The sequence below is a fragment of the Diadema setosum genome, chromosome 15 (genome assembly GCF_964275005.1).
Source record: "Diadema setosum chromosome 15, eeDiaSeto1, whole genome shotgun sequence".
NCBI classification, from domain to species: Eukaryota; Metazoa; Echinodermata; class Echinoidea; order Diadematoida; family Diadematidae; genus Diadema; species Diadema setosum.
The window spans coordinates 16284031-16311507 of record NC_092699.1 but is presented as its reverse complement, the minus strand read 5'-3'; the positions used below and the strand labels follow the sequence as shown (position 1 = coordinate 16311507).

General features: G+C 38.6%; 1 protein-coding gene across 1 annotated transcript; it reads left to right on the top strand.

Annotated features, from left to right (window-relative positions):
- Positions 1–1254: 1254 nt before the first annotated feature.
- On the top strand, positions 1255–24331 carry LOC140238566 (nonsense-mediated mRNA decay factor SMG8-like). Its single transcript, XM_072318467.1, has 22 exons — positions 1255–1296; positions 1810–1916; positions 4001–4118; positions 5859–5981; positions 7020–7103; positions 7689–7756; positions 8168–8279; positions 8796–8852; positions 9376–9464; positions 10805–10929; positions 11968–12146; positions 13138–13277; positions 14668–14755; positions 15421–15576; positions 16947–17093; positions 17659–17959; positions 18629–18793; positions 19299–19442; positions 20240–20392; positions 22062–22242; positions 22844–23026; positions 24200–24331. Exons 1-22 carry the CDS (start codon positions 1255–1257, stop codon positions 24315–24317), a joined length of 2880 nt encoding a protein of 959 aa, XP_072174568.1. The 3' UTR covers positions 24318–24331.
- The last annotated feature ends 3146 nt before the right edge of the window (positions 24332–27477 follow it).

The following is a 27477-nucleotide window of genomic DNA, read 5'->3' as shown; positions in this document are numbered from 1 at the left end:
GTAGAATAGTGCATTAAAGATCATCAATGCAATATGATATAGGCATATTGCAAGATCTTGAATGCACTATTCTAGATTATCATCTATATAGGACGTTTTAGCGGCGCATTAAAAACGCGTATTGTAGTCAGCTCAATTTTTACCGTTCAATATCAGAGCATATTGAACGAAACGCATAGGCCAACATATTAATTCCCCATAGGCTACCGTTGTTACTTTCCGTTCAAGATCATACCATATTCAATTCTGTCTCGTCTATTGCGCGAGCGCTTGCTGAATGCGCAAACGCTTGCTACTAGTGCGCGTCGTTCTTGTAACAATTCACAAGCGCGCAAGCATCTTGCTAGTTGTTTGTTTCATGTACGCAGTTTTAGGGGCTTCCCCTTTTCAGCGCTGGGATGTGACTGCCGAGTCAACTTCCAAGACGAGTAGAAGCCGGGTAATTTTGTGCAGTTTATGCTTGCTCTACTTGATTGTATAGATGATAATAATTATATTGGATGGCCTTGATTCATGGAATACCAGGGAATATTGCACTCCTTAGGGCCAATATTGCACTCATCTTCGATTCGTGCAATATGGGCCCTAACTTGTGCAATATTCCCTGGTATCCCATTCATAGCCATCCAATATAATATAATTATTGCACATAAAATGCATAATCAGCAAAAGTGTAAGTTTATTTCACAGAGGCTGAAGGCAGAGATGAAATATGTTAAAATTGTTTTGAGGGCTAATTATGCATTAGGAGTGTACTGGGAATTGACAGAGAATGTTTAATTTACTACAGCTGTATGTACATGAAGTCTGTTTATAACATCACATAGATCATCATAGGATTTTGATGTGAAAGAATCAAGAAGTATTAATGTATTGTTTTAAGACCATCATGGTACAACATCAATGAATATCATGTCATGTGAAATTTTGACCAATCATAAATCTTGTTAGAAGCACATTATCGATGTGTCCGATTGTAAGACTATGTTATAATTTCCTACTTCTCAATGGGTGAGCTGAGGTCTTGTGGATGAGCTGAGGTCTTGCGTATGAGCTATGATGTCAGCCAAGAATAAAATAAAGAAGATAAATAATTTCTTGTGATCGAATTGGGCCTCGAAGAAATTTGTAGGAACCAATTAAGTGGGCCTTGGGTTGAAAAAGGTTGAGAAACATTTTTTTTTTTAATGTAAATGTGATTGTATGAACAGATATACACGTTTGTGTGTTTTCATCTCTCCTATGGATAGATATATGGATAGCGTGAAAGGGCTAGAGTGGGCAGGTTTGAGTAAGGTGAGAGATTGGAGAGACACTAAAATTCCCTAAGAGCTATCTAGAGTGTCGAGGTAATTGTAAACCATAAGCTTGCTTTACAAGGTCAATGACATAAGAATAATTCAAATGAATTTAGATGCTGAAAAGGGCAAGGAAAGAAGGGAGGAAGCAACACATCTAAAGGATCATTAGTCGACGGGTTATATTCGCCACTGGTTGCTCCTGTATACACGCGGCGCGGGTACTTGTACCTCGCAAATTATTGCCCTCGTGGCTTCCCATAATTCGCTGTTCGTGAAGCTTTTTTCTTTCGCATTCCATATCACAATGAATGAAAGATCAATAAGATCAAGAAGCGCTAGCGAAGAGAGCCGAATGAATGAATGAATGTTCAGAAATGCAAGATTAGGCGTCGTAGCAAGTACTGAGGGTAAAACTCAAGAATGGATCACCTTGGCCCATCATTTATACATCAGTTGAGGTTTGTAAGATTCTTTTTGGACCAGAGAATTGATGTGACATGTCTTTTAGTTTCAGCGTTCAAGTGCATCCGACGAGTTCGCCCGCTGCTACCTATACTCCAGTAGCGAGTGGGCGGCGAACTACGGGCTGTGGTTCGTCGGGTCGGGCACTGCAGGGTGAGATGCCCCTGTGCTGTTGCTGTGCTGTGCCGTTGGGTGGCGATGGCGTGAGGGTAAACCCCCATTCTAAGCAAGCGCATGAAGATCACGAAGATGGATCCTCAGCGGCTGCTGCTGTCTCGAGGCAGAACATATTGGCACAGATTGGCAGACTGCAGAGCTCTAAACTTTAGTAAAATCTTGCCAGTAAATTTATCAGAGACTCCAACTCTCCCGCTTTCGACTGGAGATCTCCCGCCGAAGCGAAAGCCCATTTCAGATTTTTGCAAAATCTCCCGTTCTCGATCTCCCGCTTGAGATTTAATTTCTCCCACCCTGGCCCTGGCTCTGTGTCTCCTGCTTGAAATGTTAGGCAATTGTGATGTTAAATAGTGTCATCGTATGTTGAAAAATAAGCAATCAATTTGGAGTCTCCCTTTGCCAGGTGTTTCAGGCGGGATCCCGGAGAATCTCCAGACTCCAGATCAGAAGGTGCTTGGGTTGGAGTCTCTGCAATAGCCTAGAAGTCTAGTTCTAATTTTATTAACAGAGTGCACAATTGCCGATAATACATGACCAATGCCTCCATGGGACCACGACCAATCTTTAAACCCTGGTCTTTCTGGCTTATTTCAGTGTCTTCAAACTACATGTTGTGATGTACCCTGTGCTGTGGAGTAAGTAAAACTGAATTTGTGTCAAGATGCTCGGCTCAACAAAAGTTGTAGTAGGCATATGAGGTAGGGCCTAAACTTTACTTGCAAATCCAATCAACCATCCAAGCCCAATCACCAAGTGACCTAAACAAAGTGCTTTGACCATCAATGTAGATTTTGGAAAATTTTACTTGACCAATAATATGAATCCAATGTCAATGATATATATTAGGCCTTGTCCTTTTTCTTTTTTCCTTCCAATTTATCTAGAAGAGTAGAAATTATTGTCAAGTGAATATCACTATCAGACAAGCAGATACAGTACAGTAGCTATGGTAGAAATTATTCCTTTATTACAGTCTATTATCATTTGAAGCATCCCATCCATAATTCAGCCATAACCCCATCAAGTATTTGACCACTGCCTATGTGTGTAAAACCTACACTGTAGCTATGCTTTTGCGTGTGGTTTAATTTTGGCATCAGAGGTCGAACCTTGGTGCAGGTTATTTGAATTATTACTTCCGCCAAGGGAGGAGGTTATGTTTTTGTTACCGTTGGTTTGTTTGTTCATGACATTTGTTCGTTAGTTACCCGGTAGTTAGTTTGTTAGTTAGTTAGTTTGTCCGTGTGCAAAATAACTCAAAAAGTAGTTAACGAATTGGGATGAAACTTGCAGGAAAGGTTGAGAATGACACAAGTAACAAACGATTAACTTTTGGTAGTGATTCGAGAATTTTGGGGGAATTTATGAAGGATTTTTGATATTTTGGCAGGTAGGGTCAATGAACTTGGGAGTTCAGGCTGCGCGTATTTGAGGTTTGCCTGCGCGCAGTAAAGTGCGTGCTCTAGTTTCTGCTGGGGTGAGGCGCGCCGTGCAGCTGAGGGTTTGCACACAATGCATTAAGTACGTATCCTCATGGGTGGAAATCCATGGAAGAACAAGATCAGTGGTGAAAATGATTTGCATGCTTGGCGGAGGTCTGCGCTGTCAGAGTGCTTCTCTAGTTAGGTTTGAGATGTTTGATTAATTTTTCATTTTAATACTCAGACAGTGTTCTCATTTCTTGAATGCACTCAAGGTATGTCAGCTAGTGGAATGGATGTGTGTGAATGTCCGTGTACCAGGTACATATATTGTACACACAGTATCAAAAAACCTCCACCAAGGTTCAACATCCCGTGCCAAAATTCAACCAAGCGAAAAGCATGGGTTTCACATGTACAGTAGCTGGCGGTCGAATTTTGGACAGCGTTATGGTCAAATTATGGGTGGCATGCTTTGATTCATATAATACACAAACATTCATCACAAAACGCAGTTTGTTTGTTTTTTTCATTCTGATGCAAGGGTAAAGTCGCTAAAGTCGCACTGTTATAGTTCTAGTGTCGTACATGGAATATTTTGATTATCTGCTGTATTTCCACACATCTTGGTCTCCCCAGGGCCACTGGTAAAAACTCGGACAATATCTGCGTCATTGGCGTCTTTGGGAAAGGTGCCTCGGGGTCACAGTCCAAGGGCCTGCTTCTCAACAAGCTTTTTGACAGTGATGTATTTGAGGTAATAAACATATCCTTTCAACATAGCTCCTTTTTATATGGTTGAGTCTTTATCTTATCTAACCATGGATCACATTTAAAGTGCAAGTCCACATCATGTTAAAGAGTTGTTTTCAAATTGAAAAGAAAAATCAAACAACAGTATAGATGAGGTTTTATTAACATCAATCATAAAAAAAGTAATGTGTGTGTGTTTTTGTTGTACTTGCGTTGTTGTTTAAATTTGGCATGCTTTCACAAAACTTTGGTGTCTGTAGCATCCATATGTATACAAATTGGTTGCATGATATATGTTCCTACAACAACTGCTCCCATGAAATATCAGCACGCTGAGCCAAACAAATTCTACCCACAAACACAACCCTAACCCTAATAACTGTAACCCTAATCCTCACATCAGACTAAACCTACAAGTGTAAAACTCCTATCACAATCCTAACCCTGACCCTAAATCCATGTAGAAAATAAGACCGGAGCAATTGTTGCAGGAGCAAATGTCGTGTCACCATGCAAAGTATATGAGACCATGATGATGCCAATGCTCCATTAGTCCCCCATTTACCCACACACAATTTATGTTTACTGCTGATAGATGTCTTTTTTTCATATAAAATCAAAGAGAACAATGTAGCAAATGATGACCTTCACTTTCAGTAGTAAAAGATCAGAGCTGCAGAATTACCAACAACAAATGTATCTTTTCAATGATCTTTTGAGGTATATTTGAATTACTCTTAAATAGTTTTGCTAGTTCACATGAGTTGGAATACTTGTTATAGTGAGTTTGTTATTTTTTTTTCTGGATGTAAACTTTGTTCTCAAATCTTGGTAATTTTCTTTTTGAAATGTTTGTGTCTATGCTAAAACAGGGCGTATAGATACCAAGTGATATTGAGAGAGAGAGAGAGATTTAACAATTAGAAAAACAATTGAGCAAATTGAGTAATTTAACAAATTACAACTTTAAGCTTATTTACATATAGCATATACTGTATACAACCTTGTATCATCTACGATTCTTCTGAACACATGAAATAGAATATTCTGGACATGACCTCCTGGCAATGTTATAATGTTAGTACCTGATCCACAATTCATGTTTTATTTTGTCATTCTGTTGTATTTCTTTTGACATGATCTTTGCTTTTTCCTCTGATATCTGTTTACCAGTTTTTACATGAGTTGACCTGTGTAAAAAAAGAGAATCTGTTTAATAGAGTGCAAGAATGCAATATTATATTTGATGTTTAGTCAACATAAAACAGCTCATTTTAGTGTATGCACACAAGCATCTGAATGATACTTTGTGAGGATACATCTTACATGTACTTCAATTAAAACCCCTGCCTTGTATTTCCCTTCTCTTTAGTCACAAAATATATATCAGCATTTTCCAAAGAATCCAGATGGCTCTCCTACAGACAGTGTAAGTACGCTATTACTTATCTAGCTTCTACCCCCCCCCCCCCCCCCCCCCCCGATGGAATGAGAATACTTCATTCAAATCTTCATTAAAACATCATGGATAATGATAATGTTTGTAACATATGGGAAAGCAGAAGAAAATATACACACAAACATGAAGACACATAACAATCTTTGGCAATTACACGTAGGTAAACATCAAGATTTTGTCCAAATGATAAAGAATAATTTGTGATATGATTGCACTTTGTTTGAAAATGCTAAACAAGCACACATGTTACTGTCATCCTAAAATGCATGCTGTGTTTTATAACAGTGCCATGTGGAGTCCTATTACGACGAGGCCAATCGGACCCTGTACCTACACTTGGTGTCGGTCTACGATGCATCTCAGCTGGCTCACTTGTGCCGGAATTTGCCTCAGCACAGCTCTCCTGCCGTAAGTTCTCCTGTGAAAACAACCAACCCATACAGGTTGTACATTGCATGGTATTTACAAATCTTCTACTGGACATTGCGTTTCTTGTTTTTAATGTTTGTTTTTCTCACTTTCCTTGAACAATTCTTCTGCAAATGATACTTAATTATACTAATTACTGGGAATTTTACCTTAAAATCAAGATTTTAACATGACCACTGACAATGTTAATATTTGTTTTGTTTTGTTTTGTGTTTCTTATTTTTGTCTATTCATGTAGTACTGTAGAGTTGTTGTTTTTTTTAATGGGTTTTGCTCTATAAATTGCCAAGAGCAAGGAAGCCATACATTCATGGTCAATCTTGTAATTAGACTGCTCTCAATGATCTCAATTATGTTCTAATTATTCACTGTATATGTGCTATGTATCTGTTTGACTGCAGTATTGCCGCAGTACTTCAAATAACACATGAGATCCCATTTGCTTCATTTCTTTCTCTCTGAATATCAGCCTTAAGTTCAAGCAGTGCATTGCATTGGGTTTCAGTGATCTTACTACAGTTGAACCTCTCTTATCCGGCCTCCCTTTATCCGCATCTCTCTATTATACGGACGCAATCTCGCCATGATTTTTTTTTAATAATTACGGGAGGAAAGGGGGATTCCCAACTCAATCTAACAATGGCGACCTACAGTTGACTTTGCCGAGTACGGTTTATTTTCAAGATCTACTTGATACATTTCTTAATAATTATTTAGGTAAATCATTCCAAGAATTAATAAAAGAAAATGATTTCATTCTTGCAAACACGAACCTCTATTTTGGGGTCTGTTACTGAGTGTAACAATGAAAAGGTTGCAGTATACACATTACTACATGTGGTACTACAATGGGCTACATCAGTACATGTGTATGTATATGTACATGTATAAAGCATTGAGTCTCCCATATCCGGCCAATTCCCTTATCCGGATGAGCCCCGGTCCCGACTTGTCCGGATACGAGAGGTTCAACTGTACATGTATACTCTGTGCTTACTCTATGACTTTTTCCCTCAGGAATGTCATGCATACTGGAAAGGTCACGAAGGTCACCACGCTAGACTGATGCTCTTCCTGTTTACTGTCTGCCATATCTTGATTGTGAGTTTATGGCATAGAAACAGAGCATGACTTATACTGTGTCATCTCCAGTTCGTATTTATGTATTCTGAATGGTTCACCAGTTCATCAGTTGACACTGTCATTCACCATGCAACTTCAGCATCATACAACTGCTGCATACTGAATTCTGAAATGTCCATAGACTTAATACGCAGGCCAGCAGGTTCCCGTAAGGAACAGGTTAACTGTAGCCAGGACACTCCTATTATTTCTGCCAGTAACAGTTGATATTCTCTTCCGACAACTTATACTCCTTTGGTACATCATACCTTTTCGGTTCAAATCACCATTTTTTTTTCTTAACTTGTCATAGCACTTATGTTTACGTTGTACCCAAAAGCTACGTCAGAAATGGTGATCAAATCACCAAAATATTAATTGATGTCAACAATCAGTAAATTGGATTGTGATATGTCAGCAAGAATAGAGCAGTGATGTTCCTGTGACATACTGTATGGTAATAGCAATTCTCAGTATCTGGCATAAAACAAACTTCTTGCTCCCTGTTTTTCAACTCTTTCTCTCCATTTTACTTTTGTCTGTTTGTCTTTGTCTGTCCATCAGGTGTTCCACCCAAGAGCTGTTTTCGACACCAGTTATGTCAAGCTGTTCAGAGCTCTGCAAGCCACAAGGTGAGACAACAGATGCCCAGCCAAGCGATAATAGCATGTCAAATAAAATGCTCTCCTTGTACAGGGAAACACCATTTGATATTATGACATCATCAACATAATGTGAAGGGGGTATACAGGACTCAGAGTGTGGTTGGTTGTTTGGTTGGTTGTTTCATAGCATGTGGTTCTTGGAGTATAAAACCTTCTTTGGCAGTTTTTTATCTACATCCTGTTTTTCTTTGATCCTGTTTCTATGAGTTATTGTAAAGTTTTGTAGTTATGTTGAATAAGGTAAGATTACATTTTGGTATAATTATGATACATGTAAGGCGCTTAGAAACTGTGTATTAAGTGTGATATGAATGTTAATTATTATCATTATTATTATTATTATTGACTTCACCTGCAAATAATTTCTTTGCTGCTCAGAGAGAAGTTGGCCCCTCACCTGAGTGCGAGCCTCAAGAGTCACTCCCTCAGCCGCCAGTGGCAGACTTCAGGCAGGATGTGCACCCCGAGGCTACTCTTCATCTGTCAACAGGTGGGGCCTTTATAACCCTTGGCTTGCCAGAGCCTTCATTGCTCACAGACCTGTCACAGTCCTTACACAATTCTGCTAGGCATGGGTTAACTTTGTAGTGCAATATCTGACTCAAACCCTTGCAGTAGATGTAGTGTTTCCATACTTTAGTATCAAAAGTGAATCTCAAACATCAATATCAAAGCTCAATGTGATAAAATATGATTGATGCATGGTACAGCTGTACCTTACCTACAATATGTGATATTGATTTCTGATTTTCTGTCTTGTAATCAAACAATGATTGCAACAGCTTCGTTCAGGTCTGTAATTTATGTACAGTTATGTCGATAAACGAGTCCATTTTGTGCCTTTCATGCATATATGTGCATCAAATGAATTAAATTGTCATTCGTGTAAGTTATTAAGCTATCAAAAGTTATAAACTGTTTCAGTTATGAAGCTTGAACATTCATTAAAATTGCACTTGAAATGTCTCCGTTTTACTCTAGTATACCCTGTGTTTATTTGTTGTAGAATGATCTCACGCGATACTCCAGACCAGATGAAAAAGGAAATGAAGCAAAGGGCAAGGTCAGTCAAATTAAAACGCTTGTCTTTACAATGCCTGTTCATGCCTTGTCACTGATGGTATGCTGGAGGCATTATTCTTCTGTCAGCCACAAGTGAATGCCTACCAATTTTTTTACTGTATGTCATTGTACGAGATACCCTTTGGACATGTAAGTTTAGTGCCATGCATAGTTATATCATGCCCTCAACCATGACTGGTCACTTTTGAATGTATTTCATTTCCATAGCTTCCTTTTTGAGAGAAGGCATAGTGGAAAGTTTGTTCTTTGTTGCAATATATTAGTTCTCAATATTGCCATCTTATGTACTTGCTATTACCACTGCTGAAAGCTAATCCAAGGCTCTTGGTGGCAAGTAGGCATCTGTGAATTATCAAGATCTCAAAGCATAATGAAACTATGCCCCAGGCTTGTCCTGATGAACACTTTGTCGGAGGTCAGAAGATCCAGATTTTGGTGATAGATGCATACATGTAATACTGTTCAGAAATATGTGATTATTTGTATCTGTGTTCCTCTTACAGAAGAAATCTCCACGCAAGGTTCTGCAGCTACATCTGGAAGATCAGATCTACAGAATCTTCCGGAAAACCCACATCTTGACAAACAATATGTGAGTTGGACAAAGAATAATGCAGTGTGTATGACAGGCTTCCTAGCATTTTTGTTTCCCTGATATGCAATGTAGCTCTTAAGAATTATTCTCACATATTTTCTGTTGTCTGGTTATGAAGTGTAGCCCTTTAAAATATTTCATTTTTACTATTGTTTCTCTTTTATGCAGTATAGCCCTTCAAAAATATTGTAATCCCCCCCCCTGTTTTCCAGGATAGCCCTTCAAAATCACTCCAACTTTTTCTGTTGTCCTACATTGCAGTGTAACCCTTCAAAAATATCCCAACTTTATTTGTGCCGTTACTTGGAGTAGACAATGAGTTTTACCTTCAGAGGGTCTGTGATAGTCCATGACGTGGCATTTTAATACCCATAATGTGCTTCGTTCACCAATAAGCACGCATGCTGGAGTGCTTCCTTTGCCTATTGGCCCAGATATGTAGAGACTAATTGTCAGTGAATGGAGATGACCTTATCTCCTAATTCCTAATGTGTCACTGTGGCCTTCCAGTTGAACTGACCTGCATTGCTGCACCTGAATGGGTCAAGTCAAATCTATATGTGACCCTCTACAACAAAAGGATCCAAAAGTCGAGGAAGGTCGATTTTCTGAAAATGACATGACATTATTCCCTTACTCTTCCACTTTCATTTCATTTATAACATGACTCATAAAAGTATGCAGTTGTGGAAATATTGATGATTTTATGAGACCATGTTGAGTGGTCTAGGAAATCAGCATTTCGAGAAAGCCGCCTTCAAAGTTTTCTTTCCAACACAATCATGATCAAAGGGAGGTAAGACAGTTTTCACCTCCTGACAATAGAATGTCCGCTCATAGCAACCTCCGCGATGTTCATTCAAGCTTAGCCTCAGTGGTCTACGCACGACCAATCAGTAGCCAGGATGCCACACACTGACCAATAAGATCACTCCCTCGTTGCTAGGGGCGGAGTCTATCTGCAGCGCTGAATCCAAATCTTCGGACACGTTTCTGTTACGTTGAAAGTCGGAAAATCATGGCCCAGAAAAATGCTAATTTCTTACTTTGCCTTTGATCATTTAGATTCAAAATTTCGGCAGATGATAGACAAAACATTAGACTTCATCATTGTGCCAACAAAAGAAATTCGATAGTTTTGACTGATTTTGATGATGTGACTTCAAACTCGATTTTCTCGGCTCAGTCATCAGCAACTTTAGGATCCTTTTGTTGTGGCGGGTCACACATGGTTTGAATACTGAATGCTGATAGAAAAGCTTGGCAAGTACGGCCACATGCCCGAGCACAGAAAAGCTATAGATGAAAGATTCTTGGATGTGTTCCTTTTGTTGCAGGTCCCACTGTCTCTTCAGCATTCCTCTCAACCAGGGTTTTGTCCACATCCTGAACCGGGACAACGAACTCAAGGACCCTGTCCACGAACTCATCAAGTCATACCAAATCATCAGTGAGACAAGAGGTGAGGAGACTGTGGGCTCAATTCTTGACTATGTTGGATTAGAAAGAAGAAAGTCAGTCAAGAAACACCAATATGTAAGAGATAACTGCAAGATATGTCTTCTCATTTTCAAGACATGATTGATGGATATGTAGGAAACTTGAAATATTAACTTTAAGATGTTCTGAATAACACTTTTTCTCCAACATATACACATATCCAAAAGACATTTCTGTGGATATGAAATAGACAACGACATATTTCTGTCTTGATGCAAGTACTGTTATTAGTTTTCTTGCTGTCAATTCCATTTTTGTTTATACTCTTAATGTGCACTTTGCATGTCATTCTTAGATATTTTGTTTTTGATGTGCATACTATAATTACAGTAGCTATGTAACAGATGCCTATCAAAGGCCATCAATGTCATTCTTATTATACATTGAATTCAAATTTATTTCATTTTTTTTTGGACCAAACATAACTTACACTTCACTCTTTTTTTGTAACAAAAGGATAATCTACAAACGGAAGCAGAAGAAAACTGACAAGAAATGAATATGATTTATTATTGAAAAATTGAGCAAAGAAAATGAGATTCCATCGGAATTTCAATAATAAAAGGATAATCTAGATAACTTTGTTTAGTGTGTTTTTAGGATTATGTTGTTGATAGTTGTAAAATCATCTTATGGTGTATAAAGAAGGGTTTTATTAATGAATTTTCAGTTGTATGCTTCTTTGAAAGGTTTGTACTGTATGATTACATGGAATTCACCATTTGTTAAGGTTATTCCATTTACTTGCAATCTTTTTTTTTTTTCAGTCGTGTTGTATCTCTTCTAGTTTTTAGTCTAGTCTATTTTCAGTGTATTGTGTCATGCATATATCGTTGTGTAAATGATATCTACTGTGTATTCGTATTCTAGCTCAATACATTGTCTGTATACTGTATAGTGATGTTTATGTATGTGGTCCTCAATGGAAGCCAACTTTACTGATCAGTGTGTTCTGCCCCATGATGAGGAATAAATTAAACCTGCTTTAATTCAACTGTAGGATCCCCGAGGGATGACAGTCGGCCATTCGTCATGCCCATCACAGTGGATAGCATGCCTTCTCTGACCGAGAAGAACAAGGACACTCTTCGTTCCTTTGTCGACCAGCACGCCAACCTGATTCTTGCCAAGAAGGGGTTCGACGACAGTTTTCGGGGTGCAACCATCGCTCATTTTGAGGTTTGTTTATCAAGAGATATCTCCCCTATTGTGAATAATTTATCTTTGGGTATACTCTTCCAAGAGGGGTCAAACCATTATTATTTCCCAGCATTGCTAGGTATTCATTTGTCATGTGTGGGTCTGATTCAGTTGGTGAAGCAGTTTGTGAGAATGTGGACTTTTTTTTTTTATCATAGCTCTCCAGGGTATGTGATCTTGAGGCGACAAGTCCCTAGAACCAACTTCAACGGCAGATTCCTCAAGGGATCATTTCTAAGAGTCGTAGGGTTACTGCTGCTGCTACTACTACTACTACTACTACTACTACTACTACTACTACTACTACTACTACTACTACTACTACTACTACTACTACTACTACTACTACTACTACTACTACTACTTCTACTACTTCTACTACTGCTACTACAGTAGTACACTGTAGTTGCAACACTTGTAAACACTTGGCAGGATTTGAAATTGAGACCTCATCTTTCAGTGCTGTATCCACTTTACCACAATGCTCAGAGTAAATGTTTTCTTTATTTTGTTTTATCTACCTGGTATTCTTTACCCAAACACACTCACCCGCGATATTCCAGGGCTGTTGAAAAATTGTCTGCTTTTCTGATTGGATTGTGACACATCAAAAAAGTATCCACTGAAGGCTATCAATATATTTGCCTGTATTCCAGAATGAATGGGGTTCAATGTAATCTGCTGTAATACTGTTGTGTACTGGAGTTGGAAAAGTTACACACTGCAACCTCTATATCTGTCATATCTGTAATCCAGATTACAAGCCACTTTGACATTTACTGTTATAATGTACAATAAATGTTGCCAAATTTTGCTGTTTGATGAAGAAAATTGTCATCTTCAAATTGAAAAACAAACAGCAACACTACTACTATTTGTACTGCATCAACAACTGATTCTTCTTTCTCTTTCACTTTATTGTTAATTAGTCTGTCTGTTACTTTTCTGTCCCCTGTTTTTAACTGTCCAGTATCCTACACTGAAGACGTGGATAGATGTAGCCACCTCGCTCTACGATGTGTTCGTGAATCCATCTGATGACCCCAAGCAGACGGCTTCCCTGACTTATCTCCAGACCGCTTTGGACCAAGATCTTCGCTTCTCTGAGATGTGAGGAACTTTCCCAATCGTTCAAATTCATGAAATTCTTCTGTCAAGATTTTTTTTTTTTTTTTTTGTAATTGCAACTGATTGACAAATTGCCCTACACCGATGTAAAATGAGCACTAGATTGATCAGTGTTTTAGTAGTAGCCATGATAACAGAAATCATGGGCGTACGTACTCGAGCAGGATTCGAACTTGCAACTTCCTGATCTTCGGACAGGTGTCATCTCCACTAGACCACTGAGCTTCCGCCCGACAGCAAGTGCTGGTTCTAATCTTGATAGCATGAAGCGGGTACTGCGTTGTGATTGAAATTCATGAAATTTCCCAAACAGTTGTGCATCTATCTAATGCATAATGTTAACTGTAAAGCTGTAGCTAATTTGTACATGAGACAGCAGTGAATTATTTCTTGTTTGTTGACACTTCTTTCTAACTACACGCAGCCGCTGTCGCGAAGCGACAGCGGCTGCACGTCTACTCCTTCGCAGACGTTGTCATTTTTCAGTGGTGGTTGTGCGACTCCTTCATGAATATCTTTTTTAATCGTGGAAAACTAAAATATAAGGAATCCCCGTAATCTATGATAATCATCCAATAATCGGTATGCGTATTTTTTTTTTTTAAATTACGTCAAAAACCTACCGAAATCCGTCCTTAAAATCAGGTCTGTGAGCGTCCGTATTGCTTCACTCCTCATCTTCTGCGTGTTATTGAATGGCAATCACTCTCCTATGCTACAACGTAGGTAGTCGGAGGTAGTCGGAGTGACGTCAAATCATGAGAGCAGCACGCGCGGAAATACATGGTAGAAGATGACAAGCTTTACATAGCACACGAAACGCACGGGCGTACGTAAAATGCTAACATGGTACCTCGGGTTGAGCGTTCGTGGCTGTTCGTTTATTTTGTGAATCATCGCACAATCTACTCCAAAAAATTCAACAATAAGGTTTGGATACCAACAAAACACCAAATTCAACTCAACCATCAGCAACATACGATATAGATGGGTGGCATTACTGTTAAAATCAAACAAAATAAAAGACATTTTTGTGGTCTTGCCGTCAAAAGTGACGGTCGTTTACGTACGTTTAAACACTAGTACATGTCAGACTGCTGTGCTGTGCACAGCGGTTAGGTCAGGCTAACTTCTTTCCAGAATTATCTTCCTTGTATGGCCCACTTTCTGTGCATAAACAGTGTAACTGGCACATTTTATATGTGAATGAATGCACAATGAATTTTAATATAGCTTGCTTTCTTCAGCAGTATTTTATACATGATGGGGAAGTTACTGTGCAGAATTTTTCTATGGAGATCATATAATCCTGTATTAATTGTGTCATTGAATTGTCACAATTTTTTTCAATTTCTCTCATTCTTCTTTGCAGGCGGTGTAAAAAAATTTTACCCATGGCCAGTAGGATGTATCAGGAAACAGCTTCATCCCATTACACTAGCACTGTTCACAGGAATAAGGTAGCCACATCTCATCTGTGATTTCTACACATTTTTTTTTATCCTTATTTCCCACACCATGTGTGCTGTGAGCACTATGTCTTGAGATAGTCTATTTATCTCTCTTTATGATATACTCTAAAACCAGAAATGTTTGCAAGCATGAATTTTGTGTTCATTTGCATGCATGAATTTTGTGTTCATTTGCAAGGAGCAAGGATGCACAAACTTAAAATGCAATTGAAAATTCTTGTGTACACTGTACATTGAATGCCAGTGACAGTATCCTAAAAAAAAAAAAAAATTCATGCCACGAAAAAGACTGTGGGCTTCAATTCATGAAAGTTCATGCTGTGAATATTTCTGGTTTTACAGTAATAAAATCCTATCTCCATTCCTTTGCATCATTTCTTCTTTCTGTTAAAATTGTCATCATAAGAATGTGTATGCTATGTTTTCAGGTTTGAATGAAGTGTTTATGTTGCCAGCTCATCATACAAATTGTGTGTTATCACTGATGTACATGGAAAAAATTAGAGTTCCATACATAGCAACCTGTGTGCTACATTTCCATACATAACAATCTGTGTGTGGAAGCACCAAAATGGTATCACACAATTCATAGTCCAATATATGTAAATACATGACATGTTGATTTTGGTATTACTTTTTCTTTGAATGTGCAGCTAATGCAGGCCATGCACACATACTCTCAGCACGCCCGAGGTCCAGCCTATGAGACCTTTGCCTTGCAGCTGCAGGAAGAATGTGAGAGATTCTGGCAGAGTGGCCGCCAGCTCTGTGAGGTGGTCAGCCTCACGGGACACCACTGCATTCACAAGGTAGAGGGCGCTTCAACATTCTGGACCATAAGACAGTATACAAATAATGACTACTGTGAGGGGCACAGTTAAAATTATGGGCCCAAGGTGATGTGAAAACCATAACTATGCCCGGAGCGAGGGCCTACATAATTTTAACTTTGCCCCGAATATCAAGCTGTCATTATTTGTTTTATATACCGAAAATATAGATTTTGTAATATAGATACCGAAAATATAGATTTTGTAATATAGATACCGAAAATATAGATTCTAGTCTCTTTTACAGCACTCGTAATCAATGCTGATCGACAGCGTGGCGGTCGTATCATTGGTGCGTACATATGAGTGATCTATGCGTACGGGGTTGTGACTGTCTCCAAACCTATTTACAGGGCACTGTTGATTCTATGCCCCGGGCACAGTAAATCATGATGTCATTTTGATCAAAAATGGGGCACAGCTATTTTCATGACTCCACTTTTAACCAATCAGATGAGAGGAATCTATATATGAGGTATATAATAGATTCTTTGTTATGAGCAAGAAAAGGATTGATACTGGTGAAACAGGGAGAGGATCGATCTACTAATATCATGGATGCATTCAAAGAACTCTTATTTTTTTTTAAAAAGTAGACATATACCACTTTTAACCAGCAGTAGATCAAAAAATAAAGGTTTCTATCTGCAAATTGCTCTCCCTCTCTATGACCCAACAATCAAATTGTAGAGCAAGATATTAACTAAAACTTCTTTTTTTTTGTGGAGGTATTTTATGGAAGTCTAAAAGTGAGATACAAAGTACAGGAATGTCCATGATCACTCAATAGGATGTTTCACTTTTTTAACCACTTTTGCTCACAAATAATCAGTTTTAGGCTTGAGTGACACTAATGTACAGCGCATTGAATATTGGGGCATATTCTGTGTGTGAAGACAACAACCTATAGAAGTGCTATAAGGACAAAGCAGATGGGGTGTGCTTGCTCGTTTGAATCTTAATATGTGTTGCTAGGAGATTTGTTTCAGATGTTACAGTTGATTTTTATGGCTTATTTAATTATTTATTCATTTATTTATCTATTCATTCATTCATTTGTTTTTTTGGTCATTTGTTCATTCATTCATTCATTCATACATACATACATTCATTCATTCATACATTCATTCATTAATTAATTCATTTGTTTGTTTATTTATTTATTTTATTAGTTTTTCTTTTTATTCTGAGTAGAATGCTCATGGAATGTTACAGTAGATTCCCAACTGCTCTTTCTTCCTTTGAACAGTTGATGCCTACATTTAGTGTATCAGAGTTGAAAAGATATCTATCATCCGTCTGTCCGTCATTCAAACCCTTCTTCACAATTTTTGTTGTTTGCTTTTCAGCTTCACCTCCTCCCCACGGATCCCGAAATGGACACGCCCAGAGATGTGGTCCTGACTCGCACCCCACACACCAACAACAACCAGACACCCTGTGCCTGCAACTGTGGCAGGTCATCTGGCACGAGGGAGGATCCTTTCGATTTGAAGGTCGGTTACCGTAAAGCCAGATATTTTTTTCAGCCTGAAATTCTTGTGAATTGGAGCCAACTGTTTTTTTTTGCAGCATGAAATTGTTTTCAAATTGCCACTGGCATTCATCGCATAAAGTGTAGAAGAACTTTTGCATGTATTTCATTTCTATGAATCTTTGCTCTTTTGAAATTAAAACACATTTGAAAGTTGGTTTTTGTAAAGCAAGATTTTTTTTTTGCAGCTTGAAATTTTTTTGAATTGAAGCCAGCTGTCTTTTTTGCAGCATGAAATTTTTTGCAAATTGCCACTGGTATTCATCGCATATAGTATAGAAGAACTTTCACGTGGTTTTTTTATTTCGCAAATCTTTGCTCTTGCGAAATTAAGATGCATGCGAACATTTCTGGTTATACGGTATCATTTGTGATTGTTCTTTGGTGGGTGATCTGTAAATCAACTTGCGTGCTTTCTTTGTCTTCTGCATGAATGTCTTTTTGTCTGGTTACTCCAAGTAGATCTCAGGAGCTCCTCATCATTAGTGAGTTGCATTAATTCAGACCCCTGCTCTCTCCCCCCACAGGTTGCCAATCTGGACTTCTTTGAGGAGCTGGAAGAGAAATGCTGCAAGGACCTGCGCCACATCAACTTCCCCGTCTACATTCCGTCCCCCTCCAGACGACCATCAGAGGTAACACGAGACGAGGAGGAGGAGGTGCAGGAGTCTAGAGGAAAGGATGATGATGCAGATGATGTTGATGAGAGGGATGAGGCAGAAGATGAAGAAGATGAAGAGGAAGAGGAGGAGACAGAGAAAATGGAAGAGACCGGACTCCAGGAGGACCTGTCCACGAAAGCAGTGGAGAAGATCAAGTTTAGCACAGGTATGAAGCGTACAAACCTTCTCCAGACAGATAAGATTTTAATATATTCTTCTCTCTTTTTTTCACACTTTCTCTCTCTATCTGTTTCTTTCCTGAGACCAACTGTATCGTTTGAACCCTAGAATGTAAAATAAGTCATTTCCTTTTAATCATTTATTATGAGAGAATTAGTAATATCTCACAACCTTGTGCATTTATATATATATTGGAAACACATGTAGTGACAATTATAGAAGTTGTCCGATTAATTGAAATGGACCACCAACATGTCTATGGTGGCCACATGTCTTACAAGTATGGCATCATGATTTTTGTTTTTCTTGTTGGTGTTATGATTTGCTTTGTACTGCTGCTTAGGAAATAATGATGGTTTGTAAACAAGAAACCATGTCACCTAGTGTATGGCTATAGGATCGTTATGCAGGACTAGGCAATGACTATAAAGTGCCATGCCTTGGGGCACAACAGCTGCTTTCAGGGTGCTTGAATCAGGAACCTTTATTATGAATGATAGTCTGTGGTCTTCAAATCCATAACAGCTCCTTATTGATAGTAATGATTACTGTAGCAACAAGATATTTTTGTAATCACTGATTTCATTGCTGAACTTTATCTAGTCAACCTCCTCATGTCATACAAATATGTATCTGTACTTGTTTTCCCCAAAAGACATGAAGGGAAGTGAATCTGGGATGATGACCCCTGACCATAGCCTTGGTCAATCTGCTGCCGAGGGCTCCCTTCCCACTGGCCAGACCATTCCGCACACTTCTGAGAGTTCCGACGTGCTGAGTGGAGAGCATCAAGACGATGTCAGTGCCAAGGAAGAGACAGGTAAAAGTAGTCATGTTGAAAATTCTTTTGTAACAATTAGAAAAAAAAAATAAAGGTGGATTGTTCATGACAGTATCTTCAATACTAGATTCAGAGCAAAATGTCTTAAGCCTGCTGCACACTATACAACTTACGACTGACAGACTTTGGATCTGAAATAAACAAGCGTGTTTATTCTGAGGCTATTGTGATTGATTTCGGATCCAAAGTCTGTTAGTTGTATAGTCATGAGTTGTACAATGTGCGTCGGGCTTTAGACAATGTGTGTTTACAGCTCCCTGGAAGATTTTCAGTTTAAGTGGGCAGTATTTTAGGGTTCTTTTGGAGACGAAAGAATAAAATCTTGAATAGTGTTTGCAGGGTATAAGAACTGGCCCAATTTATAAAGAAGATTAACTGTATCGTAATGGAATACTTCCCACTGATATGATTTGTTACGTGGACATATTAAGCACTATTGGGCATGTTGTATAATTTTTTTTAATTTTTTATATATACTTCCTAGATGATGCAGATGGCAGTGGTAGTCAGTTTAGCAGCCCACTCCAGGGCATGCTGTGTAGTACGTCCCCACGTGGTATGCTCCCAGCTTTCTCCTCTTGGTCACTGATCTGTTTAGGACCATCATCCCTCTACCATCCCAGCAAAGGTGAGCCCTCTAGTGTGCTAGTGATAGGCTGTGATGGTGTTAAGAGATGATTATGATTATAATAGCTTGGTTTGGCTGATGATAATGTTGGTGATTATTATCATTGCTTGAATAGTTTTGTTGTTGGTGATCTTGATGATGGTAAAGTGTTAGTGATGATGATGATGATGATGAGGAGGAGGAGGAGGAGGGCAGTCATGATGATTGGTTGACTTTCGAGACGGTGATGATGGTGGTTAAGTGATAGTGATTATGCTGTGGTGATGATGATGGTGATGATGTTTATGTTTATAATCATCACCATCTTCATCATCCTCCTTCACACCATCAATATCCTCCTCATAATGGTAATGATAATGATGGTGATGATGATGATTTGGCAAGATGGATGATAGTAATGTGATTCTGAAGTTCACTGTGATGATGATAAGGAAGAGGACGATGATCCCAGTGATGACAGTGAGGGTTAAGAGGGGAAAACTCCTGCTTGTACAGTCGAAAGCTAGCTGATAATATCTGTCTATTTTGCATGTTTGATATATTTTGATTCAAGATGGGCTTGTTTGTTTACTTTTGCTTATATTTTCATTGTAATTATGATCATCTATATTTAAAGGTCTCAAAACAATTGTATGATACATGTTCTGAATGACTTCCAAGTAATAATGCAGTAATTCTCTTCAACAAATTGTGTGAAAGTTACTGAAATTGCATTCTACTATTACCTTATTGTATTTATTCAGAGGGGTGAGAAATAGTACTATTGCGTTTGTTGTCTTTTGTATGCTCTATTGTAGGTCTAGACCAGCGCAGTTTCCTGCGAGAGAGCAAGCACTTGTTACCGTGGGACATCCCGATACCAAAAGGCGCGGTCCTTGACTCACACTGGCCCTCGCCTAGCGAGACGGTGTCCACCTCCAAGAAAGGCGGGCGTGGCCGGGACAAGAAAGGTATTTAACTCTGCAGATATCTCATCCTGTCTCCAGTGTCCAAGACTGACAATCCTGAATGTTACATTGTATAGGTGTGGACATATATGCTCGAATGTTTGCATTGAGTAGAGTAAAAAGGACAGTGGAGCTCGTATCTATGCTTATCTTGTAGCTTCAATTGTGGGGAACAAGAAATAATGTACTGGTGCAAAGTTTGCTCTGCTGGATCCTGAGCATTGTACATGTTCATCATGATCATGTATAATTGCACTTGGCTCGTATTCTCTGTCACCCATTGTGTACAGCTTTCCACCACAGCACACACGTAATTGAAGAATTTCGCTTGACTGGAGTCGAGTATTACCAACAGGCGTATGCTTCGGTGCACATATACGCTGATAGGCAACCAATGCATTTGTAGCAAGTCTGTGTTTATTGTGGTTTTCTATGAATGTACTGCAGTGGGCAGTGTACTGAGATTGATTCAGTTGAAAAACCATAGTATCTGACCACCAACTCTGTTTCAGATGTAGGGTGTTGGAAGGCAAATAGACTATTAAGATGCTGTGTAATTCAGATATTTCAGAGGAGGTTGTTTTTTTTCTCTCTTCTTCCTTTTTACTATAATTTATATGTGGTACAAAGGCATGTCCTCTGTTATGTATGAAGGCAGGATGTTCTGTCCACCATATATGGTATGAAATGAAAATTCTGTGAGTGGTAGAGTAGCATGTGAGCAATGCCGAATTTCCTGTTTAGGTTTTACACAGAGAGAGGCAGCCATGAAGCACATAATCCTGTATTGAATTTTTAGCATTTTTTTGATGAAAGCTGCTCTGCAGACAATTTGGTTTGTAACTCCATGTTAATTCTTATGTCTTTGTTTTTGATATATTTTGTAATAAAAAAAATAGAAGGTTTGTATGTGTATAGTCCATCATAATGAGTGGAAGTTAATGAAGACTGTCTGTTAGTCTATTGGTCAGTAATGAAGTACAGTTTATATGCAATTTTGATATATATTTTTGGGTTCCATGACATTTGCTCCTGCGCAATGTGCTCCAGTGAAATATCTGCATGCTAAGCCAAACAGTAATTCTACCCACAAACATAACCCTTACCCTAATCCTAATCCTCAGATTAACCCGTTGAGGACAAGTCCCGAGTGTACTCGGGCAAGCATCTATGGGAAATGCGTGTTGTAGCAAAATCAAACCGTCCTCGATGGGGTAAACTAAACCTAAAACCTATCACAACCCTAACCGTAACCCCAAGTTCTTGGAGAAAATAAGACCAGAGCATCATCGCAGGAGCAAATGAAGAGTTTGTTTGCAAAAACCGATAAGTCCATATTTGTCAAATGGAGATATTTGGGATTAAAGGTCAAGAAAAATAAAGGGAATAATAAGAAAATTTTTGCTTCTTTTGACCATAACTTCAAAAATATACCTTTATATGTAGTGACCAATATATCATTTAAAAGGTTTTATTTTGTACTTTATGACAGAGACCGTACTTCAAAATCTTCAAAAATGGACTTATCGGTTTTTGCAAACAAACTCTTCAAATGTTGTGTCACCTTATTTTTGATGCATTGTGGCCCCACAAGAGTTTTAACCCTCAAGATATGTAACCAGTCATGATCATCACAAATGACTCATTTCATTTTTCCCTTGTGCTTCTGAAGATGGGAGTGACGGTCTGCGAGCGTACATTGGCAACGAGTATGAATGTCCGAGGGGTCATCGCTTCATTTGCTCTGGGCCAGACAAAGTGGTCAAGGTCCCGTCCGGGTCTGGGGGGCCCAAGGAGAGTGGGAACAAGCTTGTGACCTCCGATGTACCTCTCCACTTCCCGTGTCCATGCAGGTAGGAATGAAGGCCTATTAGTGACGGTCATCTTCACAACGTGAACCTGCTACTGTTGTTTTCTGAATGATTGGTGTATGAAGTTCGAGTGTGTTCCATACAATATAGTTTGTGCTCCAAAGACGTGCCTTGTCATACACACCACACCTCTCTCACACACCACAGTTGATATGGGATTTCAGCAAATGATGTACCTTCATATTAGGTAGTACCTGTTTTGGTATGTCCAGACAATTTAATATTTATTACCGTGCTCTTGATAGGTAATTGTGTGTAGCTGTTTTAAGATAATCATCACATTTGATAATACAAACAATAAAGATGAAAATAATTGAAACAGTAGCAGTAACAGTAAGAAAGTGCTTTATTTGTGCAAAGATGTAATACACAATTTCCCTACAGCATCTACATTATCATGTAAGAATGGGACTTTGCAAAATGATAACACGGAGGTGTAAAGCAAGTGAATCAATACAATAAATGCAAACATACAAATTGTCACTAAGAAGTCAAAGAAACCACTTTGATGATTTCTATTTTAATATTTAAGCATAGTAATGCTGATTGAATCGTTAAGACGTTTGTGATTGTGAATATGCAGATCTAATAAGCCACCACTTGGCCAGTTGATTCGCACGTTTGTGGTGACACCACCCGGACCAGTCTTCATCAAACTCAACCCCAAGGTCCGCCCTGGTCCGCACCCCACCCCAATCTTCTACCCCCTGCCAGGGGAGGTTGGTGTCACACTGTCTGCCAGCAGCATGTGGGTGCTCCGCTATCCGTATCCTTGTACATCACGACATCTTCATATTGATACAGCTGTCAATCATCAAAGATACAGTCAACATAAGAAATCAGATAATTAGATTAATAGATATATATATATATAAGTGTGTAACCAGAAATAAAGAGACAAATAAATAGATATGTGTAAAAAATAAAGATAATCAAGTGGTGTCCTTACATTCATCAAAAAAAAAAATAATCATTGAATCATTGAATTAATAGATAAACTGATAAATGACTGAAAAAATGAACATCATTTGAATATATGTTGTTTCTTTTGTGTTGTTATTGTCCTATATTTATGAACATAGAATGCCTTTGTCTGACAGTGATATACACATGCATCGAGGGAAATGATTAAACAACATTAATTTTCATCAGAGAAGGGGTACATCTTGTTATGAATACAATTACAAATCTTACAAACTTGATGAAAACTTTCTTTACTTTGTTTTTTGGAAAAAAACAAACAAACAAACAAACAGTGTCATTGCTTGGTTCTCCTTTGTCTTGGAGGTCATAGAAAAGGAACAGACATTTTGTCTGAGAATTGTTAATGCATTTCTCATTCCTCTGTCTTGTCTGAAGAAATGGTGCTGTGTTTTTCCACACCACTTGGAATTTTAATAAAGCAAAATTTAGAAAAAAAAACCTGTCAAGAAATTTACTCTGTATTCAGATAAAACTGTAGCTGTTAGCATTTGGATGGAAATAATTGCTGCTCACTGTGACAGATTACATACTTTGTTTTGTAGGGGAATTTTCCAGTTTGGATTCCAGTGATATTTCAGATTAATAACTTTCAAGTAGGGAGCTATGTTTATACAACATGTTATGATCTCTCATCCATCAGCCACTTCTGCAATATTTCCCATATGGTGCCTGTTTATGTCTGCAAGCATTGGGGGTAGCAATATGTGTCTTTAGTCAAACAGGGAGGCTGTGATGACTAGGAGAATTATAATATCTTTTCATTAGCAGTGAGTTTCCAGACATTTATGCCAATCTGCAAAGAAGGCATTTCAGCAGATGTACCAGTCAGTGAACAGAGTGCAGTAGTAAAAGGTTCAAGTCATGCTATCAATGATAATATGTTCAGCTGTAGTATTTTCATGCATTACCATAACTTCAAGACCTTGTCATCCTTGATGTAAGTCCTCAATACTAGATTTGTGTACATGAGTGAGGCGGGTGCGGTGATGCCTCCGACGGACAACCAGCCGACGCCCGGAGCCAAGCTCCTCAAGGGACTCTTCCTGGTCACCCTCCAGCCACCACAGTCATGAGCGGAATCTCTAGAGGGCGCTGTTTACCACAGCACCTCTCTCTCTCTCTCTCTTGCCACCAATGACCGGATGAGGGTTGCAGGCGGTACAGAGGAACTCTGATGTGTAAGATGACACGCCAGTCCATCCTCCCCCTCTGATGAGCCATTTGTCAACCTGTGCCCCCTCGCATAAAGATGTCATAAAGATTCCAGTTACCATGGTAACAAGTGAGGTGCTCTCATCTTCTTGGTTGGTTTTTGATGCTCTCTGCTGCTGCCATGGAAACAGCAGTCATTATGTGTCTTGCAACTGATGAAAAGTGCTTTATGAAAGCAGGTCCCCGATGTGATGATGATGCAAAGACAGAAAGCAGATGTTGCAAATGAGAATCACTAATTTCCTGGAGTCTACAAATACTCTTTTGGTGATGCCAGGGCATCAGGCAAATGCTTTAAAACTCCTCACAGCCCCTGTGTGGGCGGTTGCAAATTGTTATTAAAGGGATGACAGGTTTTGGTGACAATAGCAGTGGGATTTAAGAAGAGGAGGAGGAAAAAGTGGGGGAGGTGAGGGAAGAAAGTCAGAAGAAACAGATTGACAGGATGATGTACGCAGATTGCACGTTGATATACAAATAATGAATGGTCATGAGTGCAATACAAGATTTCGCATGAGGTGAAAGATGAGGTGCTATATTCAACAAGGCAAGCCAAGTTGAATATAGCGCCTTCCACTGCAGGAGGAAAGACCAGACACTTTGTTTTATACAATACCTAAGATGTCAACAGATGCGGACCAAACCAATTCTTTAATATGGTGCAGAAATGGCAATTTTTTTTTTTTTACATGAAAAGCAAACTTTGTACATTGTATCGTAGCATGATACAGGTAGTCATACTGTATGCGAGAGCGATTAGCTGAAGTTGTTGACCATGAAGTGAGTGACTGAATGCAAGCTTGTAACTGCTCATGGTAAAGATAGGTACGTTGTGACATCAGAGGCGTGCAATGGTGCACAAACTATGAGTTGATCATGAGCCTTACACAGGAGTCAATGTAAATTGGTGACATCAGCCGTGCAATATTATATAGAATTGCTCATCAAAAATTGCACCCCTCAACAGGAACAACATGCAGTGGTACGTTTAAGTGCGTGTCACATGATGAGCAATCCTTCAATCATATAACTAGATTGTTTGTAGGTATTGTATAATAGATATCATGATGGCACTCTCATTCATTTCTTTGATATCAGAGTAAAGATGCTTACAAATTATCTCAGCTGTCAGGCAGATGAAGTTAGAAATTTACTTCAATTAAGCCCAAACTGGCCAAGATGGTCACATTTTAGTAAAATGCAACTTCAATTTTACAAATACAGCAAATACATGATTGTATGTTTGCATTGACAACAGTTCATATATAGGTTATGTAAAGCACTTTTATCTAAGAAAGAATCTTTTCTTAAACTCAATACTGGTACCTTTCTCCTCCCTGTTTTTTTAAATATTCATTATTGTTTTTATTTTCTTAACATTGTGTTATCAAGAGTTTGCACCGACACCTAGTGGAGGAAGTCTGAAGATGGATAAGTTTTTTTGGATGTTTAGAAGTTGTACTGTTACTTTGGAGATTGTTGTACCAGTATAATTATGAGAAATTTGAAGGTTTTTTTTCTCACAACTAATTGTGGCGTACTTGACCATGAAAAGATTCAGAAAAACATTGAGGTGCAGTGCATGGTTGAACAGAAAAAATGGGAGCAAAAGGTTGAGGTATAACCACAGGTTTTATGTAGCGGACTGTAATCATGAGAGAAATTTAGTTAGGGCAGTTGCTTCAAGAATATGTGTAGCAATTCAAACAGGAGGATGCAGTAAAGTTGTATGTAGCAAAAGTCTGTTTATTTGACTTGCTTAAGTATCAGTTTCATAGCTTATATGGCAATCCGAAAGCCATGTATGATATTCCTATCATGAACAACTACAAAATGATTTTTTTCTCTCTCAAATTCGAACAGATAGACAGAAATCATATGTTGTGATTGCAAAAGCCACACTGAGTATGTGAAAAGAATTACCAATGGACAGCTGTGGCCCCAGGAATGAATGTATACAGATCTTTACATGGTTCTCTTTTCGCTCTGTTTTGCCCATTATGTTGTATATCACACCAAAAGTGTTCTGCAGAATCACTGTTCACACTCTAAATCCTCCATTCATGCATTCATATTTTTCCTACGTAATAATATACTTTTGTATCATTAGGGTAACAGGAATTATTTGTAATTTCTATGGCAATAGCAATACATCTTACGATCTGATTATGGATGGCTGTTGTCATGGTAACTGCTACTGTTGGAGGTCACAAGTACCACATACTGGTATGTTGTGCAGTATGGCCCTCCTCCAAGAGAGACGAGAGAATCAAGGATTAGTGATTTACAGATTATATAGATGGCTACTATTCCATGTTACAGTGAAATTCAAGTACTGTATAAGCTGTTATTTTCACGTACAGATATTTTTGCGAATGAGGATATCACGGACATTTACGTGAGATGTTGTTTTCGTGAATGGACACCAACGCTACACACGTAACATAAGTGCGCCACATTTTCGCGTGTTGTTAAAGTTGCGGTCCAACAGTGATTCGCGAAATTCACAAAAATTAAACCCTCACGAAAATAACAGTTTATACAGAATAGCAAGCTTGCTTACAACAAGGTACTGCTCTTAACGAGATGACTTTGGCAATCCCGATTGTCCTTTTCAGTATTAAGCTTGTCTCTTTGTTTTACATGTAGTACGCTTACAATGAGATGCCACTTTTAACAAGGTAAAATCAGCAATCCTGGTGACCTCATTATAATAGGATTTTTCTGTATTCCTCTGTAACATGGAAGAAAATAGAGATTTCAAACTGGTTGTGATTTAAACAGATTAACCAGATTTGTAGCCAAGGATGTGATACTTGTGGTGCAGACAAATGTACATGTAGGTGTGTGCATTGTAGATTCACAAGAAGCATTATCATAATTTTGCAAGCATAGATTAGCAAAGATACATGATCAGGATAAAATCTATGCTTTCATTCATATCTTGATAGAGGCCATACAATGTACATCACAAGTTTAAATGCCTACACATCTCAAATACAACGGAACCTCCTTATAAAG

Excerpts from the sequence above, each read along its gene's own strand:
- LOC140238566 (XM_072318467.1), top strand. The coding sequence starts at position 1,255 with ATGGATAGCGTGAAAGGGCTAGAGTGGGCAGGTTTGAGTAAG. Across the intron at positions 1,297-1,809 it reads AGTGGGCAGGTTTGAGTAAG|TTTCAGCGTTCAAGTGCATC; the intron begins GTGAGAGATTGG and ends CATGTCTTTTAG. Across the intron at positions 17,960-18,628 it reads GAAGATCAAGTTTAGCACAG|ACATGAAGGGAAGTGAATCT; the intron begins GTATGAAGCGTA and ends TTTCCCCAAAAG.